This window comes from Entelurus aequoreus, linkage group LG10 (assembly GCF_033978785.1).
Source record: "Entelurus aequoreus isolate RoL-2023_Sb linkage group LG10, RoL_Eaeq_v1.1, whole genome shotgun sequence".
Lineage (NCBI taxonomy): Eukaryota > Metazoa > Chordata > Actinopteri > Syngnathiformes > Syngnathidae > Entelurus > Entelurus aequoreus.
The window spans coordinates 23,783,116-23,802,973 of record NC_084740.1 but is presented as its reverse complement, the minus strand read 5'-3'; the positions used below and the strand labels follow the sequence as shown (position 1 = coordinate 23,802,973).

General features: G+C 40.3%; 1 protein-coding gene across 1 annotated transcript in view; it reads left to right on the top strand.

Annotated features, from left to right (window-relative positions):
* LOC133658382 (cell adhesion molecule DSCAM-like) overlaps positions 1-19,858 on the top strand; it is a 302,795-nt gene that overhangs the window by 52,756 nt on the left and 230,181 nt on the right. The window contains 2 exon segments of the mRNA XM_062060368.1: positions 2,796-3,113; positions 3,188-3,334. Of these exon segments, the coding sequence (XP_061916352.1) occupies positions 2,796-3,113; positions 3,188-3,334 (465 nt within the window).

The window sequence follows — 19,858 nt, the reverse complement described above, 5'->3', positions numbered from 1 at the left end:
GGTGCCTTCACAAATGTGTAAGTTACCCATGCCTTGGGCACTAATACACCCCCATACCATCACAGATGCTGGCTTTTGAACTTTGCGCCTATAACAATCCGGATAGTTATTTTCCACTTTGGTCCAGAGGAGACGACGTCCACAGTTTCCAAAAACAATTTGAAATGTGTACTCGTCAGACCACAGAACACTTTTCCACTTTGCATCAGTCTATCTTAGATGAGCTCGGGCCCAGCGACGCCGGAGGCCTTCTGGGTGTTGTTGATAAATGACTTTGGCTTTGCATAGTAGAGTTTTAACTTGCACTTACAGATGTAGTGACGAACTGTAGTTACTGACAGTGCTTTTCTGAAGTGTCCCTGAGCTCATGTGGTGATATCCTTTACACACTGATGTCGCTTTTTGATGCAGTACCACTTGGGGGATCGAAGGTCACGGCCTTGCCGCTTATGTGCAGTGATTTCTCCAGATTCTCTGAACCTTTTGATGATATTACGGACCGTAGATGGTGAAATCCCTAAATTCCTTGCAATAGCTCGTTGGGAAATGTTGTTCTTAAACTGTTGGACAATTTTCTCACGCATTTGTTCACAAAGTGGTGACCGTTTGATGATGATTTCATTGATTTCATGGAAGCTTCATTTATAGCCAACCATGGCACTCACCTGTTCCCAATTAGCCTGTTCTCCTGTGGGATGTTCCAGATAAGTGTTTGATGAGCATTCCTCAACTTTCTCAGTCTTTTTGCCACTTATGCCAGCTTTTTTTAATTATGTTGCAAGCATCAAATTCCAAATGAGCGAATATTTGCAAAATATGTTAATGTTAAGTATCTTGTCTTTGCAGTGTATTCTATTGAATATAGGTTGAAAATTATTCGCAAATCATTGTATTCTGTTTTTATTTACAATTTACACAACGTGCCAACTTCACTGGTTTTGGGTTTTGTACTTTTTTTTTTAATATGTAGTACCAGATGCTAGCATTGGCAAGGATCTTATCTGATGTGTGAAAGCTCGCACACTTGGGGAAATATCCCCCCCTTCCAAGGTACTGTAACGTCACTTTGTCCCTGTGTCAGAGACTGGTTTGGACATCATCTGCAAATCAGTCCCTCAAATATCTGTTATTGCTTGCAACAATCTTCACATTTGGAATAAAGAGCGGATTTGATTGACTGAAATTAGTGTTTTGTGTGTGTGAGAAAGACCAATGGAAGGAGCGGGACATTTAGAGTCTCTTATTGCTGGGTTAAAGCTGCTGGAGCAGAGAAGAAGGAAATTTTAGAGCTGGTTAGGAATTTATGAAGCGCTAAAATGTTTTTCCCCCCAAGGGACGGTCCTAGCCGGCTTGTCAGTGTCACTGTAGGCCATTTGGAGCGGAGAGCCTCGTTTTGTGGAAGTTTCTGCTGATAAAGAAGACCATATAGATGACACTGGCCGTGCTTTGAGTAATTTTTAGCTATGATAGCTACACACTGACTGCTCTTAAAGGCCTACTGAAATGAGATTTTCTTATTTAAACGGGGATAGCAGATCCATTCTATGTGTCATACTTGATCATTTCGCGATATTGCCATATTTTTGCTGGAAGGATTTAGTAGAGAACATCGACGATAAAGTTTGCAACTTTTGGTCGCTGATAAAAAAGCCTTGCCTGTACCGGAAGTAGCGTGACATCACAGGTTGTGGAGCTCCTCACATCTGCACATTGTTTACAATCATGGCCACCAGCAGCGAGAGTGATTCGGACCGATAATGCGACGATTTCCCCATTAATTTGAGCGAGGATGAAAGATTCGTGGATGAGGAAAGTGAGAGTGAATGACTAGAAGGCAGTGGAAGCGATTCAGATAGGGAAGAGGCTGTGAGAGGCGGTTGGGACCTGATATTCAGCTGGGAATGACTAAAACAGTAAATAAACACAAGACATATACAGTATATACTCTATTAGCCACAACACAACCAGGCTTATATTTAATATGCCACAAATTAATACCGCATTACAAACACCTCCCCCCTCCCGTTCATATAACCCGCCAATAGAAATCAAACACCCGCACAACACACTCAATCCCACAGCCCAAAGTACCGTTCACCTCCGCAAAGTTCATACAGCACATATATTTCCCCAAAGTTACGTATGTGACATGCACATAGCGGCACGCACGTACGGGCAAGCGATCAAATGTTTGGAAGCCGCAGCTGCGTACTCACGGTACCGCGTATCCAACTCAAAGTCCTCCTGGTAAGAGTCTCTGTTCTCCCAGTTCTCCACAGGCCAATGGTAAAGCTTGACTGTCATCGTTCGGGAATGTAAACAATGAAACACCGGCTACGACGTAGCCGCTACGTGTTGGTGATGCTGCAGCCGGCCGCTAATACACCGCTTCCCACCTACAGCTTTCTTCTTTGCTATTTCCATTGTTCATTAAACAAATTGCAAAAGATTCACCAACACAGATGTCCAGAATACTGTGGAATTTTGCGATGAAAACAGACGACTTAGTAGCTGGCCACAATGGTGTCCCAAAATGTCCGCTACAATCCGTGACGTCACGCGCAAACGTCAACATACCGAGACGTTTTCAGCAGAATATTTTGCGGGAAATTTAAAATTGCACTTTACTAATCTAACCCGGCCGTATTGGCATGTGTTGCAATGTTAAGATTTCATCATTGATGTATAAACTAGTAGACTGCGTTGTCGGTAGTAGTGGGTTTCAGTAGGCCTTTAAGCTTTTCTATATTATTGTGCCTTGAGAATTACTCACTTGTCTGTCTTTCCTCTTGCAGTTTTCAGTGAGGACCAACATTCCAGCTTGTACTTTGTCAATGCATCTCTGCAAGAGGTAGTATTCGCCAGCACCACAGGGACCTCCGTGCCCTGTCCTGCTGGGGGCGCGCCCCCCGCCTCGCTGCGCTGGTACCTGGCGACCGGCGAGGAGATCTACGATGTCCCGGGCATCCGTCACGTCCACCCGAACGGAACCCTCCAGATCTTCAACTTCCTGCCGTCCAGCTTCAGCAAGCTGATCCATGACAACACCTACTACTGCACTGCCGAAAACCCCACAGGCAAGATCCGGAGTCAGGATGTCCACATTAAAGCCGGTGAGTCCACAACTGGTGGTTCGCTGGAACTCTGAAGGAATAAACAATCGCAGCATGTTTTCTTTCCTGTATAGTTTCGAGGGAACCCTACACAGTCCGAGTGGCTGACCAGAAGGCTATGCGAGGCAGCGTAGCCGTCTTCAAGTGCATTATCCCTGCTTCTGTGGAGGCCTATGTCAACGTTGTATCATGGGAGAAAGACACAATCTCGCTCAGCTCAGGTAAGGCCACCATTGATTTTTCCTACAGTGCAACAAGCAGGCTTCACCACACGTCTGACACTCATTGCCATGGCACACACAATATTTGCACGTCTTAAGCGGTTAATAAATGCTAGTTTTCCGGTTGTAATGCAAATTACATAACTTTACTGTAGGCCGAGCTCTTACACAACATACTGTAGTTAGGGTTGTACGGTATACCGGTAATAGTATAGTACCACAATCCTAATGAATCATATTCGGTACTATACCGCATCTGAAAAGTAACGGTGTGGTAAACAAACGATAAAAATATTGGTGGATCTACACCTAATATCCACTGTAATGCTACAAAGTACAGTAGCGTATCTAGTCGATACTATTATGATTACATCAATATATTTTGGCATCACATCTTCTTTGTTTTTTTAAAATTTATATTACGTTTATAAACTCAGGAAATATGTCCCTGGACACATGAGGACTTTGAATATGACCAATGTATGATCCTGTAACGACTTGGTATCGGATTGATACCCAAATTTGTGGTCTCATCCAAAACTAATGTAGAGTATCAAACAACAGAAGAATAAGTGATTATTGCATTTGAACAGAAGTGTAGATAGAACATGTTAAAAGAGAAAGTAAGCAGATATTAACAGTAAATGAACAAGTAGATTAATAATTCATTTTCTACCACTTGTCCTTAATAATTTTGACAAAATAATAGAATGGAAAATGACACAATATGTTACTGCATATGTCAGCAGACTAATTAGGAGCCTTTGTTTGTTTACTTACTAATAAAAGACAAGTTGTCTTGTATGTTCACTATTTTATTTAAGGACAAACTTCCAATAAGAAACATATGTTTAATGTACCGTAAGATTCTTGGTTAAAATAAAGCCAATAATGCAATTTTTTGTGGTCCCCTTTATTTAGAAAAGTACCGAAAAGTATCAAAATAATTTTGGTACCGGTACCAAAATATTGGTATCAGGACAACACTAACTGTAGTACTAGGGCTGTACTGTTTTTTGACATTTGAATTTTGTAGAACAAAAAAGTTGCCATTTTGCAGTAAAAAAGTGGGGAAATTAGGAGAATAACGTCGTAATGTTACGTGAAAAAAGGTTTCAAGGTTACAGAATAAGGTTGCCATTTTACAGGAAAAAGTCATAATATTGCGAGAAAGTTTTTTTTATTTTACAATAGTAAAATCTAAATTTGATAATAACAATTTTGTATTATCAGACAAAAAAGATGTAATGTTACAAGATCTAAATTATATATTTTTTGGAGAAAAACTCGAAATATCACGTCCATCCATCCATCCATCCATCTTCTTCCGCTTATCCGAGGTCGGGTCGCGGGGGCAGCAGCTTAAGCAGGGAAGCCCAGACTTCCCTCTCCCCAGCCACTTCGTCCAGCTCCTCCCGGGGGATCCCGAGGCGTTCCCAGGCCAGCCGGGAGACATAGTCTTCCCAACGTGTCCTGGGTCTTCCCCGTGGCCTCCTACCGGTCGGACATGCCCTAAACACCTCCCTAGGGAGGCGTTCGGGTGGCATCCTGACCAGATGCCCGAACCACCTCATCTGGCTCCTCTCGATGTGGAGGAGCAGCGGCTTTACTATGAGCTCCCCCCGGATGGCAGAGCTTCTCACCCTATCTCTAAGGGAGAGCCCCGCCACCCGGCGGAGGAAACTCATTTCGGCCGCTTGTACTCGTGATCTTGTCCTTTCGGTCATAACCCAAAGCTCATGACCATAGGTGAGGATGGGAACGTAGATCGACCGGTAAATTGAGAGCTTTGCCTTCCGGCTCAGCTCCTTCTTCACCACAACGGATCGATACAGCGTCCGCATTACTGAAGACGCCGCACCGATCCGCCTGTCGATCTCACGATCCACTCTTCCCTCACTCGTGAACAAGACTCCGAGGTACTTGAACTCCTCCACTTGGGGCAGGGTCTCCTCCGCAACCCGGAGATGGCACTCCACCCTTTTCCGGGCGAGAACCATGGATTTGGACTTGGAGGTGCTGATTCTCATCCCAGTCGCTTCACACTCAGCTGCGAAACGATCCAGCGAGAGCTGAAGATCCTGGCCAGATGAAGCCATCAGGACCACATCATCTGCAAAAAGCAGCCACCAAACCAGATCCCCTCAACGCCTTGACTGCGCCTAGAAATTCTGTCCATAAAAGTTATGAACAGAATCGTGACGAAGGGCAGCCTTGGCGGAGTCCAACTCTCACTGGAAACGTGTCCGACTTACTGCCGGCAATGCGGACCAAACTCTGGCACTGATCATACAGGGAGCGGACCGCCACAATCAGACAGTCCGATACCCCATACTCTCTGAGCACTCCCCACAGGACTTCCCGAGGGACACGGTCGAATGCCTTCTCCAAGTCCACAAAACACATGTAGACTGGTTGGGCAAACTCCCATGCACCCTCAAGGACCCTGCCGAGAGTATAGAGCTGGTCCACAGTTCCACGACCAGGACGAAAACCACACTGTTCCTCCTGAATCCGAGGTTCGACTATCCGGCGTAGCCTCCTCTCCAGCACACCTGAATAGACCTTACCGGGAAGGCTGAGGAGTGTGATCCCACGATAGTTAGAACACACCCTCCGGTTCCCCTTGTTAAAGAGAGGAACCACCACCCCGGTCTGCCAATCCAGAGGTACCGCCCCCGATGTCCACGCGATGCTGCAGAGTCTTGTCAACCAAGACAGCCCCACAGCATCCAGAGCCTTAAGGAACTCTGGGCGGATCTCATCCACCCCCGGGGCCTTGCCACCGAGGAGCTTTTTAACTACCTCAGCAACCTCAGCCCCAGAAATAGGAGAGCCCACCACAGATTCCCCAGGCACTACTTCCTCATAGGAAGACGTGTTGGTGGGATTGAGGAGGTCTTCGAAGTATTCCCTCCACCGATCCACAACATCCGCAGTCGAGGTCAGCAGAACACCATCCTCACCATACACGGTGTTGACAGTGCACTGCTTCCCCTTCCTGAGGCGGCGGATAGTGGTCCAGAATCGCTTCGAAGCCGTCCGGAAGTCGTTTTCCATGGCTTCCCAGAACTCCTCCCATGTCCGAGTTTTTGCCTCCGCGACCGCCGAAGCCGCACACCGCTTGGCCTGTCGGTACTTGTCCGCTGCCTCAGGAGTCCTATGAGCCAGAAGAACCCGATAGGACTCCTTCTTCAGCTTGACGGCATCCCTCACCGCCGGTGTCCACCAACGGGTTCTAGGATTACCGCCACGACAGGCACCAACTACCTTGCGGCCACAGCTCCAATCAGCCGCCTCAACAATAGAGGTGCGGAACATGGTCCATTCGGACTCAATGTCCAGCACCTCCCTCGTGACATGTTCAAAGTTCTTCCGGAGGTGGGAATTGAAACTCTCTCTGACAGGAGACTCTGCCAGACGTTCCCAGCAAACAAAATATCACGTGATTTTTATTATTATTATTATTATGAAGTAGCTGAATACAGAAGTATTTTATTTTAATAGAGAAAAGAGACATACTTTTACAATAGTAAAATCCAAAATTAATGACAAAAAGTTGCTGTATCATGACAAAAAAAATGTAATATTACAACAATCAAGTTCTAATTTTTTTCCGAGAAAAAGTCATGTCACGTCATTCTCTACAGTCCCTCCCATCCTCTCCAAATATAGGAAAATAACTTAATGTTACATAATGAAAATCAGAAGTGTGAGCACTAGAACTGGATGTAGTATGGACAAATGGGGCCAAAAATGTATTTTTATTTTTTACTTGTCTTAATCCTGTCTTTAATCCGTTTTTCACTTTTCTCAACTTTTCTTTAAAAGCCTAACCAGGGACATGGGTAGCAATGTTTAATTGTACTGTCCCTGTCAAATAAATAAATAAATAAAGAAAATAGAAAAAAGAGGAAAGGTTACGAGTAAAATTCTGTCCTTTATAAAAGAATAACGTCTAAACGTATTAACAAAAAGATGTAATATGAGAAAAAAGATGTGATGTAAAAGTTATAATTTTTTCGAGGAAAAATTGGTATTATTTTGAGAAGAAAATGTGTATATTTTACAACTCAATAGGAATTAACTACAGAAGTATTCTATTTAATAACATTATCAGATTTAATTATTTATCCTTCCTCCAACTTTTTCTCATAATAGTACGACGTTATTCTGTACACTTAGTCCCCCCTAAATATCAGAGAGTAACGTTGTAATGTTACATGAAATAAAGTTGCGAGGTCACGAGAATTAAGTCGTGACTTTACATAAAAAGGTGTATTATAAAAAAATACATATTTTTGCAAGAATAAAGGCTAAATTTAATACCAATAAAGGGCGGTAAATCCTGAGAATTTTTTTTCTTTACTTTTTCCATCCATCTTCTTCCGCTTATCCGAGGTCGGGTCGCAGGGGCAGCAGCCTAAGCAGGGACTTCCCTCTCCCCAGCCGGGAGACATAGTCTTCCCAACGTGTCCTGGGTCTTCCCCGTGGCCTCCTACCGGTCGGACGTGCCCTAAACACCTCCCGAGCGAGGCGTTCGGGTGGCATCCTGACATCGGGTGGCATCTTTACTTTTTATGAGTCAATATTACACAGGAACTGACTACAGAAGTATTTTATACAAGTACCACATATTATTATTACATTATCCTTTTTCAACTCATATATGTCTTAATATTACGACTTTTTTATGTACAGTTCCCCCAAATATATGGTACAGGCCAAAAGTTTGGACACATCTTTTCATTAAATGTGTTTTCTTTATTTTCATGACTATTTACATCGTATTGTCACTGAAGGCATCAAAACTATGAAAGAACACATGTGGAGTTATGTACTTAACAACAAAAAGGTGAAATAACTTAAAAACAAAAGGTGAAATAACTTAAAACTTAAACTTAAAACATGTTTTATAGTCTAGTTTCTTCAAAATAGCCACTCTTTGCTCTGATTACAGCTTTTCAGGGTTGATTAGTGGAATTTCTTGCTTTATAAATGGGGATGGGACCATCAGTTGTGTTGTGAATGTGGTGTGTCCAAACTTTTGGCCTGTACTGTATAATACAATTTTGCTCTTTTAACTTTATGCATCTTTTCTCGTAATTGTATGATTTTCTCTGTGTTTATTGTGTCCCTAATAACAGACAAAAACACAGTTTCTACTCTTAAACAAAGTAGACAAGCATTTTGCTCATTGTTGGTTTTTGTAGAAAAATAATCTAACAAAAAATGTAGAGAAATACAGACAAAAGACACAATTGATAGAGATATAGCTGAAATATCAGGGTGGATGAAATGTGTCATCTTTGGAAAACAAATGCCTATGTTTGGAGAAAAATAAAGAAATAAATACATTTTAATTTGGTCTAAGAATTGATTTTTGGATGACGAATTGCAAGTATGCAAGGTCTACTCCATTTTTTTTCAGCATTTGGAAAAAAAGTTTAGACAGTCCTGTTTTGAAGTGTCCGACTGTGAGTCATCTCCTCCACCATCTTGGTGTGCCAGCAGTGACGCTCCTTAATTCCAACCATGTCCTCCACCTAGCCAGGGGATGTTGATAACTGTCACACTGCATCACTGTGCGTAGAAACACACTCCACCTCATTCAATTAAGACCGAGTTAGTCACTTTTTAGCATAACAACACACACACTTCTAATGCTAAGCTAACCAGGATGCTTATCCCCTGCTGCTTTTGTTTCATAACTGTGGTGCATTTAGGGACCTGTAAGTGAGCACTTTGATGTCATTTGACTGAGGGCGAAAATCCGGGACGGTGTTTTGGTGGCATTTTAAATGTGCCTGCTCGAGCATGAAGATGTGTCCTCTGATCCATGCCGGAGACTTATTTTCTAAGGGAGCTCGCTTCAGTTGACTTGCGACGCTGCGAGCTGGCGGTTAAAAGACGTCGCCTAATGTCACAGAGATTTGGCCAATGTGCGGCACGCAGATATGATGAGGATGTGCAAATGGTGTGACTCATGCAGGGCTGCTGTTCTTTTTAGCTGTGTCGCAATAATGGAATGTGACTGTTTTAATTCATAACATTATTAAAAACAGCGGCATATTCCTGTGGCAAACTCAGAGGTTCCCGCTAGGGGACAGAATGTTTTTTTCATGACTCCCTTTTAATTGAAATGTAATTAGGATCCTTTGTTTATGCGTCAAACTAGTTGTCGACTAGCACTCGTTCCAAATAAAGAGCTTATTCTAATTAACGATATTACATATTATGTACTTTTTTCTAATGATTTCACAAATTTACACAATATCTTGTCCTTTAAAAAAAAAATATATATATATATACACTACTGTTCAAAAGTTTGGGGTCACCCAAACAATTTTGTGGAATAGCCTTCATTTCTAAGAACAAGAATAGACTGTCGAGTTTCAGATGAAAGTTCTCTTTTTCTGGCCATTTTGAGCGTTTAATTGACCCCACAAATGTGATGCTCCAGAAACTCAATCTGCTCAGAGGAAGGTCAGTTTTGTAGCTTCTGTAACGAGCTAAACTGTTTTCAGATGTGTGAACATGATAGCACAAGGGTTTTCTAATCATCAATTAGCCTTCTGAGCCAATGAGCAAACACATTGTACCATTAGAACACTGGAGTGATAGTTGCTGGAAATGGGCCTCTATACACCTATGTAGATATTGCACCAAAAACCAGACATTTGCAGCTAGAATAGTCATTTACAACATTAGCAATGTATAGAGTGTATTTCTTTAAAGTTAAGACTAGTTTAAAGTTATCTTCATTGAAAAGTACAGTGCTTTTCCTTCAAAAATAAGGACATTTCAATGTGACCCCAAACTTTTGAACGGTAGTGTATATATTTTAAAATATAAAATAAAAATCTGTGAATGTCATTTTTTTTTTTTAAGTACATAGAAAACCATAATTACATAAATAAATACTGGGAGAACTACAACAAAAACCACTCCCATCACTGAATAGTCTTATGCCAGTGTTTTTCAACCACTGTGCCGCGGCACACTCGTGGGAGATTATGTAATTTCACCTATTTGGGGTAAAAATATTTTTTGCAAACCAGTAATTTTAGTCTGCAAATAATTTGCCGTTGTTGAGTGTTGGTGCCGTCTAGAGCTCCGCAGTGTAACCGTGTTACACTCTTCCATTTCAGTAGGTGGCAGCCGGTAGCTAATTGCTTTGTAGATGTCGGAAACACGTCTTGTGAGACGACGAGGGTTTGTCATCATATCTAATGCTTAAACCAAAAATAAACAGAAGGTGAGTGCCCCTAAGATTGAAGTGCTTTGAAGCTTAGAGAATGCTATGCAGAACGAAAGTAAAACCTAACTGGCTACAAAGTAAACAAAAACAGAATGCTGGACGACAGCGAAGACTTACTGTGGAGCAAAGACGACGTCCACAAAGTACATCGGAACATTACATGACAATCAACAATGTTCCCACAAAGAAGGATAGCAACAACTTAAATAGTTTTGATTGCTAAAACAAAGCAGATGCGGGCAATAGCGCTTAAGGAAGACATGAAACTGCTACAGGAAAACACCAACAAAACAGGAAAAGCCACCAAAATAAGAGCGCAAGACAAGAACTAAAACACTACACACAGGAAAACAGCAAAAACTCAAAGTAAGTCATGGTGAGATGTGACAGGTCGTGACAGTACACCTACTTTGAGACAAGAGCTATAGTGATGCATGGTTGGTTATGGTTTAAAGTCATATCCAACAATTGCGACGACTTTTTATTGTCAACTAAGTTTCGTTTTTAATGATTTCTACTGGTGGTGTGCCTCCGCATTTTTTCAACGCAAAAAATGTGCCTTGGCTCAAAAAAGGTTGAAAAAAACTTGTCTTATGCATACATATACAGAGAATCAACCTAAAATATTACATATTCTCATGACACTATCCGAACACTGCGACAGAATGTGTCACAACCTTGTTATTTTACATGATTGCTTTTGCTTTAAAGGGAAAAAAAAAAGTCAATATTTGACTGTATTGTTTTAGCTGATGGCAGTTTGTATGCAGCCGAGTTGAATGATGAATGTTATTGTGCCACCATATTGGATGTGCCCGTGTTTTCCCCAGCAAGTATTGCGGCGGGCGAGCGCTGTCAAAAGCATGAGCACACGGTCAAAATCACTGCTGCTCCCTGATAAATATTTGATGGGGGATTCTGATGCATGAGCAGATCCACCTCACACTGTTATGGAGAGGCTTCGTTTTCTCCGAGGGTGAAGGGCGGGTTGGGGTGGGGGATACCGACAGAGGTGTAGTTTGACCCAGCCTAGTTTTCCAACTCCTGTCTTTTTATTTCAATTTTTCATGAAAGAAGACCAGGTTTCAGTAGACATGAAATAAAGCTATCTCACAGCCTCGCTGAATTATTCACCTCAGGTTTTTCTTACCGTTGTTTGGAAAGGTAACATAAGGCGTGCTTCTCTTGCATTAGTTGGTGACGGATGAGCATGCTGGAACGGACACAAAGTGACCAGGATTGGTGCTAGCTTCTCAGATCATTTGTGCTAGCTGTTCAGAGTTATGTTTCTGATTGCATATGTCAACATATAATTTGTGTATACCAGGGGTGTCCTTTTTGCCCTGGGGGCCGCATTGGGCTAAATAAATACCGGTATGCTCGAGGGCCAAAAGCCAACTGCATTTAAAGTAATTATGTATGTGTGTGTGTATATATATATATATATATATATATATATATATATATATATATATATATATATATATATATATATATATATATATATATATATATATATATATATATATATATATATGTATATGTATGTACATATATATATATATATATATATATATATATATATATATATATATATATATATATATATATATATATATATATATATATATATATATATATATATATATATATATATATGTATATGTATGTACATATATATATATATATGTATGTACATATATATATATATGTATATGTATGTACATATATATATATATATGTATATGTATGTACATATATATATATATATATATATATATATATATATATATATATATATATATATATATATATATATATATATATATATATATATATATATATATAATTTATTTATATATACCTATATATACATAGGTGTACATATTAATAGAATGGATATATCCATCCATCCATCCATCCATCCATTTTCTACCGCTTGTCCCTTTTGGGGTCACGGGGGGTGCTGGAGCCTATCTCAGCTGCATTCGGGCGGAAGGCGGGGTACACCCTGAACAAGTCGCTACCTCATCACAGGGCCAACACAGATAGACAGACCACATTCACACTCACATTCACACACTAGGGCCAATTTAGTGTTGCCAATCAACCTATCCCCAGGTGCATGTCTTTGGAGGTGGGAGGAAGCCGGAGTACCCGGAGGGAACCCACCCAGTCACGAGGATAACTTGCAAACTCCACACAGAAAGATCCCGAGCCCGGGATTGAACTCAGGACCTTTGTATTGTGAGGCACATGCACTAGCCTCTGTTCCACCGTGCTGCTCAGAATGGATAAATAATTAATATAATTGGATATTAAGTGTATGTGAAAATTGGACTACTACATGTTTACTTACAACCTCTTTAAAGTTTTGTAATCAATCAGACATATCAAGCAGCTAAAATGCGCCCCACATGGATAAGTGTGGAGATAGTCTTTTGCATTTTTCCTATCATGCTTTGTAATGGATTTAAAGGGGTGTAATTCTGAATTGCTTTATGGTGCATGGACGTTTTTTTTTTTTTTAGAATATCAACAAATTGTGTTGTATTGTGTTATGTGTGACCATATCTGTTAACATTTTGTGTTGGTTTGATTTTTTTTTTGTTGCACCATGACTAGGGAAGGTTGTTTGCGTTGTGTCATAAGTAAATGCTGCGCTTGGTGACATTCACAACTTGTTAAGTTGCCATAGATGTGAACTACTCATGTTGTCCACAAGATGGCAATGATGCAGTAGCTTTAGACTGACGTTTAAAAAACAATTGTAATTTCCCTGGAACCACATTCCTTATTAAACTTATGACGTCTCGCGGGCCAAATTAAAGACGCAAGCGGGCTGCATGTGGCCCGCGGGCCGTAGTTTGTATGCAACTGGTGTAAACAGTTGATATTTTTCCTACATTGCAATAAGCCGGCTTCACTACACATCTTAAATTGGTACGTTATAGTATGTGATATATGACATCTGTGTGCAAGTGCAGAGTTACAGTGTAGATGGAAAAAGTGACACTTCTTGGAGCCACACATTCTGTCGTAGCATTAAAGCTACAGACTATTGACGTGAGCAACTTCTTCGTAAAATGTATTTGTGTATTACTTGATATGTATACAAGTATTGCATTGCATTCAGTGGCCAAGATAGACATTTTGGACGGCTTAGTCTTACGTTGCAATAAGCAGGCTTCACTACACGTCTTGAAATGTTACGTTGTTTTCAATGATATATGGCTTTTGTTATGTTGGACTAGTGCAGAGCTGCAGTGTATGTGTAAAAAGTAGGGATTTTTTTTCAAGCCTATACGGATAACTTCTCAAGACCGATACTGTAATTCAGTGATTCTCAAACTGAGTGGTACGCGGGCTCCATCTAGCGGTACGCCAAATAATCACTTAATTAAATATTCAAACATAGTGTTACTGTTCAAACTGTCTGTAATGTTACAGTGGCCAAAATATTGAATATACTTCTTAAATTAAAACTCTGCCTTGTTTTTAATGAATATTTAGGCCTACTAGGCTGTATTTCAATGTTTGTCATTATGGTGATACTTGGAGAGCCAAGGTTTTTTGAGGTGGTACTTGGTTAAAACAATGTGTAACTTATTTATATTTATATTTTTTTTAAGTTGGACTATCTGAATCTCGCCTCATTGGACAGTTTTTTTTTTTGTTTAAAGGATTGGTTAATGGAGCTATTTCTTTCTGGTTTATTGGCGTGACGTCATAATTACTAATATTGTCCCTGTAACTATTGGTCCTACAATTATCATGCACCCATAGTAAAAAGTACACAAATGCTCTCCTTCTTGGAGACATACAACCACGGAAATGTAACCCAGCTGGTTCGGCCCTCTGCCTTTATCCCATTCCGCACGGGGACGCGAACCCTGGTCATCAGCATGAGAGGCAAGTGTGCTGACCACCAAGCTAAAAGCTGGCTGGCCCCCATTACAGACAAACACGGCTAATTAGCATTAAAGCAACACACCCAAATCAACGTGTTCCCTGCAGTACGGTTTACTAAAAGCACTTTGGCTGTCTAAACGTCGGCACCAAGGCTAGATTTTGGATCTGAAATTGTGGCAACATTAAATATTATTCAAGATTGTTGTAAAATAGTCCAAAATGGAAGCTTGGAGAGCAACTAACTAGAATGTGCAGAAAAGGCTGCCAAAAATGACTGGATAACCGCTGATTCTAAATTGGGTGTAAAATAGATGCTTAATTACAGACAAGGCCCTGTCCTAATTAATCAGCTGTGATTGAAAAGTTAATTATAATATGAATTACCTCTCAGAATAAGAACTGCTTAGTACTCATTCAAAGCAACATGCCCCCCCCCCCCCCCCCCCCCGCTACATGGCTACTCCATCGGGGCAGAACGTCGCCGCCACCAACATACCATTAACCCGTCATGAATTTTAAAGCAGGCTCTCACAGTACAACCTTTCATATGCCCTGCCACTATTGTCCGCTCGCCGCTTTTGATAAACAATCGACAGAGCTAATAGAGACATGAAAGGCAGCCGTGGACCAATGGGGCTGTGTTCTTCTCTGTTCAATACGCAGGAGACATGTTTTGAAGTCGTACGGCGTCTGTGATTTTGGGTGTTGAGTGGCTGTTGTGTTTTTCCATATACCAACAGTACTCTCCCGTCATCGTCACGCATAACGTCAATCTGTGCAATATCTAAAGTCCAAAAAAAGGGATTTCTAGCCTCTATTTGTATCTTATTCCATTAGAAAATAAGTATCAAGAGTAAATATTAAACTAATTGAGACAATACTTATCAAATAAACAGTAAATCACAGTCAACTAATAAGAATTAGTTTTATAATTCAACATGTATGTATACTGTGACGATCTGGCCTTGGGTGTTGTTGGTCTGGACCACAGGATGCAGAGACTAAAACAAATAATTTATTGACAAAATCTAAAATAGTGCAGCAGGGAAGTGCACAGGAAGCATGACACGTTCAGGCCGAGAGCAAAAATCACAAAGATCCAGCCCAATCCAGAAGACGGGGTTAGCTAGCATAAGAAGCAGCCTGACTGGCAACCAGGCAGCCAGCGCTCAGAGTAAATGAGTAGAAACAAAATTAAGAGCGCTGGACAGGAAATTAAATGAAAACCGTAATTTCCAGGCTCTAGAGAGCATGCACAAAATTTTTGAATAAATAAATATTTTGACATGATTTAGTACCATAAGCCGCAGATATACTGTACACTGGTACAAAATATTTTGTAAATGTTTATTTACATACCTGTTTGTTTTCAAACTGTGCCTGTCATATGGCAGTAATACGTCCGATCAAACAAAACAGAAGTCATCGTCATGAACCCACTAGCTGCGGAAGCTAGCTCCAATCAGCTAAACAGACTCAATAACTCCACAGTGACGTTTTGGTAAATTTGTGAAACTGAAACAATAAAAAAAGAATGACTCTCCCTCCAGTTGAGTTGAGTTTGAAAGTCCTATAATATAGTCCATTAAAACATTATTTATTTAGAGAAAATGTTGTGAAATATATTAATATGTTATTATTATTATATTAATATATTATATTATATATTATTATATATACAGTATGCTAAATGTTAAGAAATTGGGCTCTCCAAAATATTGAGAGTAGAAAAGTTGATGCAGGAAATAATGTATACGATAAAGTTAAAAAACACTTAAAAAAACCCAACCTGAAACATTATCAAATATAATAAAAATATGAACATTCTGTCAGTAATTAAAATAATCCCAATACATGTTCTTTATTTCCCACTGCTGACTGGATGGACAATACATTGTAAACAAACACACAAAGGCTTTGCTCCTACTCAATTTTCTGCACATTTTCCATGCTGCAATTTTTCTTTCCTTTGTCCTTAACTCCTCTTCATCTTCCTCCGCCGGCCTTCACCATCGCCATCGCCCTCCTCTCCTTCGCATCTCATTGCATAACCTCCTTGGCAAAGCGCCCCAGTCAATTTCCTCCCGTGTGGAAAATGATGTTTACTTATTTGCTTCATGCAAATGTGCCTCCGTCCAATACTCGGGGTATATGTTTAAAAGAGAAAAAAGAAAAAAAGAACAGCAACATCTCCACAGTTCTATTCCAGTCGGCAGCTTCCCAACTGTGCGTTGTAGCTTTTAAGCGATGAAAGTGCTCGGGCAGCCTAATAAAACTGTTGGCTGGCTAATATAGTTGCGGTTTTAGCTACACTTAGCAGCAGGGATGTTAAGGATGCTTGCAAATACTGTAAAGGTGGTCCGATGGGAAAAGATCACGGCTCCTTGGGATTTATCATGCCGGCGATGTGCTTCCGCCGCCGCCTCCATTTTTCACCGAGATTGACAGCGAGGGCCCTGAGCGGCAGGCAGATACGGGGGCTGTAAATCCAACACGCCCAAAGTCAGGCCAACCTTGAAAGGAGGCCACAGTGAGAGGAGGGAACAAGAAGGTAGAAGAAGGCCGAGTGGGCAGGTGGATGCTGCGTCATCTTTGGAAAAATGAGGTGGGAAAAGTGTGATACTGACCCGGATATAAGACGATCCTTGTTTTTCGGGACAATGTTTTTCAAGACAAAATTAATCGACTGATAAATGGAAATTAAAAATGAGTGACATGAGGAAAAGCTATGACTCGCTCGGGGAGAAGTCATTTGGCACCACCTGTTGGTTTTTTCTTCTTTGAATCTTTTCAGTTCAGTTCAGTTTCAGTTTATTTGGAACATGCATACGATACAATGTAATTCATCACATATTTTCAGTTGTTTCATTACAGCACGTCCGAAAAGGAGTAGGAAGAAGCTGAGCTTATTTAATCCTACCCTTTTTCATACCATAGCAATTTTATCCTATTTCCTTGTTCTCTGTAACATAACAGTGAACAAATAAATAATAAACAAATAATATATCATAGTAAGTATCCTTTTTCTACCGCTTATTCCCTTCGGGGTCGCGGGGGGCGCTGGAGCCTATCTCAGCTACAATCGGGCGGAAGGCGGGGTACACCCTGGACAAGTCGCCACCCCATCCGCAATGCCTCCATGGTTTGATTTTTAAAATGTTTGGAACTATTGCAGATCCCAAATACACGACAGCCGGTAATAACAGGTAAGAAAAGTTGGTTTTGCATAATAGGTCCCTTTGAAGGACTTAGGGAAAAAAAACAGTAGTCAAAGATCCTCAACATGACAAGAGTGCTAAGCCTGCTGAACAAAAACCAAACAAAATTATCCGTTATGTGAGTTCTTTTGAAGTGGTAGTCAAATAGTATCTATTTGACAGAGCTGCTCTGCTATTTAAGGACCTTTTGCAAAAGTGGTAGTCAAAGATCCTCTATACAACAGAGGACAGTGTTGTTTTTAAGCACCTACTCGAACAACAATTGTCAAAAACCTTTATATAATAGGAGCACTCAGCTGTATTTAGGAATCCATTGCAAAATAGCTCGCCAAAGATCCTCTATATAATAAGTGATTAGCTGTTTTTAGAAAATCTACTGCAAACCTAAAAGTCAAAGATTCACTATAATACAGGAGTGATTTTCTTTTTTTAAAGATCTGCTAAAACACTAATCAAAGATCCTCTATATAGCAGGGGATGTTCTTTTTTTAAAGAATCGACTGCAAAACTGCTAGTCAAAGATTCTCTACAGGATATATCAGTTTGCTGTTTTTAGGAGTCAACTGCAAAAACATTACTCGAAGATCCTCTATGCTACAGGAGCAATAATGCTGTTTTTAGGAATCTACTGCAAAACTACTAGTCAAAGAAGGGATTTACTGTTTTTAGGAGTCAACTGCAAAAATGTTACTCAAAGATCCTCTATATTAAAGGAGTGGTTTGCTGTTTTGAGGAATCTAGTGGATAGAGTGTCCGCCCTGAGATCTGTAGGTTGTGAGTTCAAACCCCGGCCGAGTCATACCAAAGACTATAAAAAAATGGGACCCATTACCTCCCTGCTTGGCACTGAGCATCAAGGGTTGGAATTGGGGGTTAAATCACTAAAAATTATTCCCGGGCGCGGCCACTGCTGCTGCTCACTGCTCCCCTCACCTCCCAGGGGGTTATCAAGGGTGATGGGTAAAATGCAAAGAATAATTTCGCCACACATAGTGTGTGTGTGACAATCATTGGTACTTTAACTTTAACTTTAACAATTGCTCGTCAAAGATCCTCTATAAATCTAGAGTGATTCAGTGTCTTTAGAAATCTACAGTACAGTAAAACTGCTATTTAAAGATCCTCTATAGTACGGGAATGGTTTGCTACTTTGGGAATCAATTGCAAAAAGACTATTTTAAAGACCTTTGTATTACTTAAGTGGTTTGCTTTTTTTAAAAACCTACTGCAAAACTGCTTGTCAAAGATCCTCTATAAATCAAGAGTGATTGTGTGTTTTTAGAAATCTACAAGACAGTAAAATGTGACTTAACGATTCTCTATAGTACGGGAATGGCTTGATATTTTTAGGAATCAATTGCGACCCCGAACAGGACAAGCGGTAGAAAATGAATGGATGGAACTGCAAAAACACTACTGAACAATCATTTATATTACTTAAGTGATTCGCTGTTTTAAGGAACCTACTGCAAAACTGCTAATCAAAGATCCTTCATACGTCAAGAGTGATTTAGTGTTTTTAGGAATCTACAGTACAGTAAAAATGCTATTCAAAGATCCTCCACAGTATGGGAATGGTTTGCTACTTTTGGAATCAATTGCAAAAATACTATTTTAAGGACCTTTGTATTACTTAAGTGGTTTGCTGTTTTTAAAAATCTACTGCAAAACTGCTTGTCAAAGATCCTCTATAAATCAAGAGTGATTCAGTGTTTTTAGAAATCTACAGGACAGTACTTAAAGACCTTTTATGTTACTTAAGTGGTTCGCTGTTTTAAGGAACCTACTGCAAAACTGCTAGTCAAAGATCCTTCATATGTCAAGAGTCATTGAGTGTTTTTAGGAATCTATAGTAGAGTAAAAATGCTATTCAAAGATCCTCCATAGTACGGGAATGGTTTGCTACTTTGGGAATCAATTGAAAAAAGAATATTTTAAAGACCTTTGTATTACTTAAGTGGTTTGCTGTTTTTAAAAACCTACTGCAAAACTGCTTGTCAAAGATCCTCTATAAATCAAGAGTGATTGGGTGTTTTTAGAAATCTACAGGACAGTAAAAATGTGACTTAAAAATCCTCTATAGTACGGGAATGGCTTGCTATTTTTAGGAATCAACTACAAAAACACTACTCA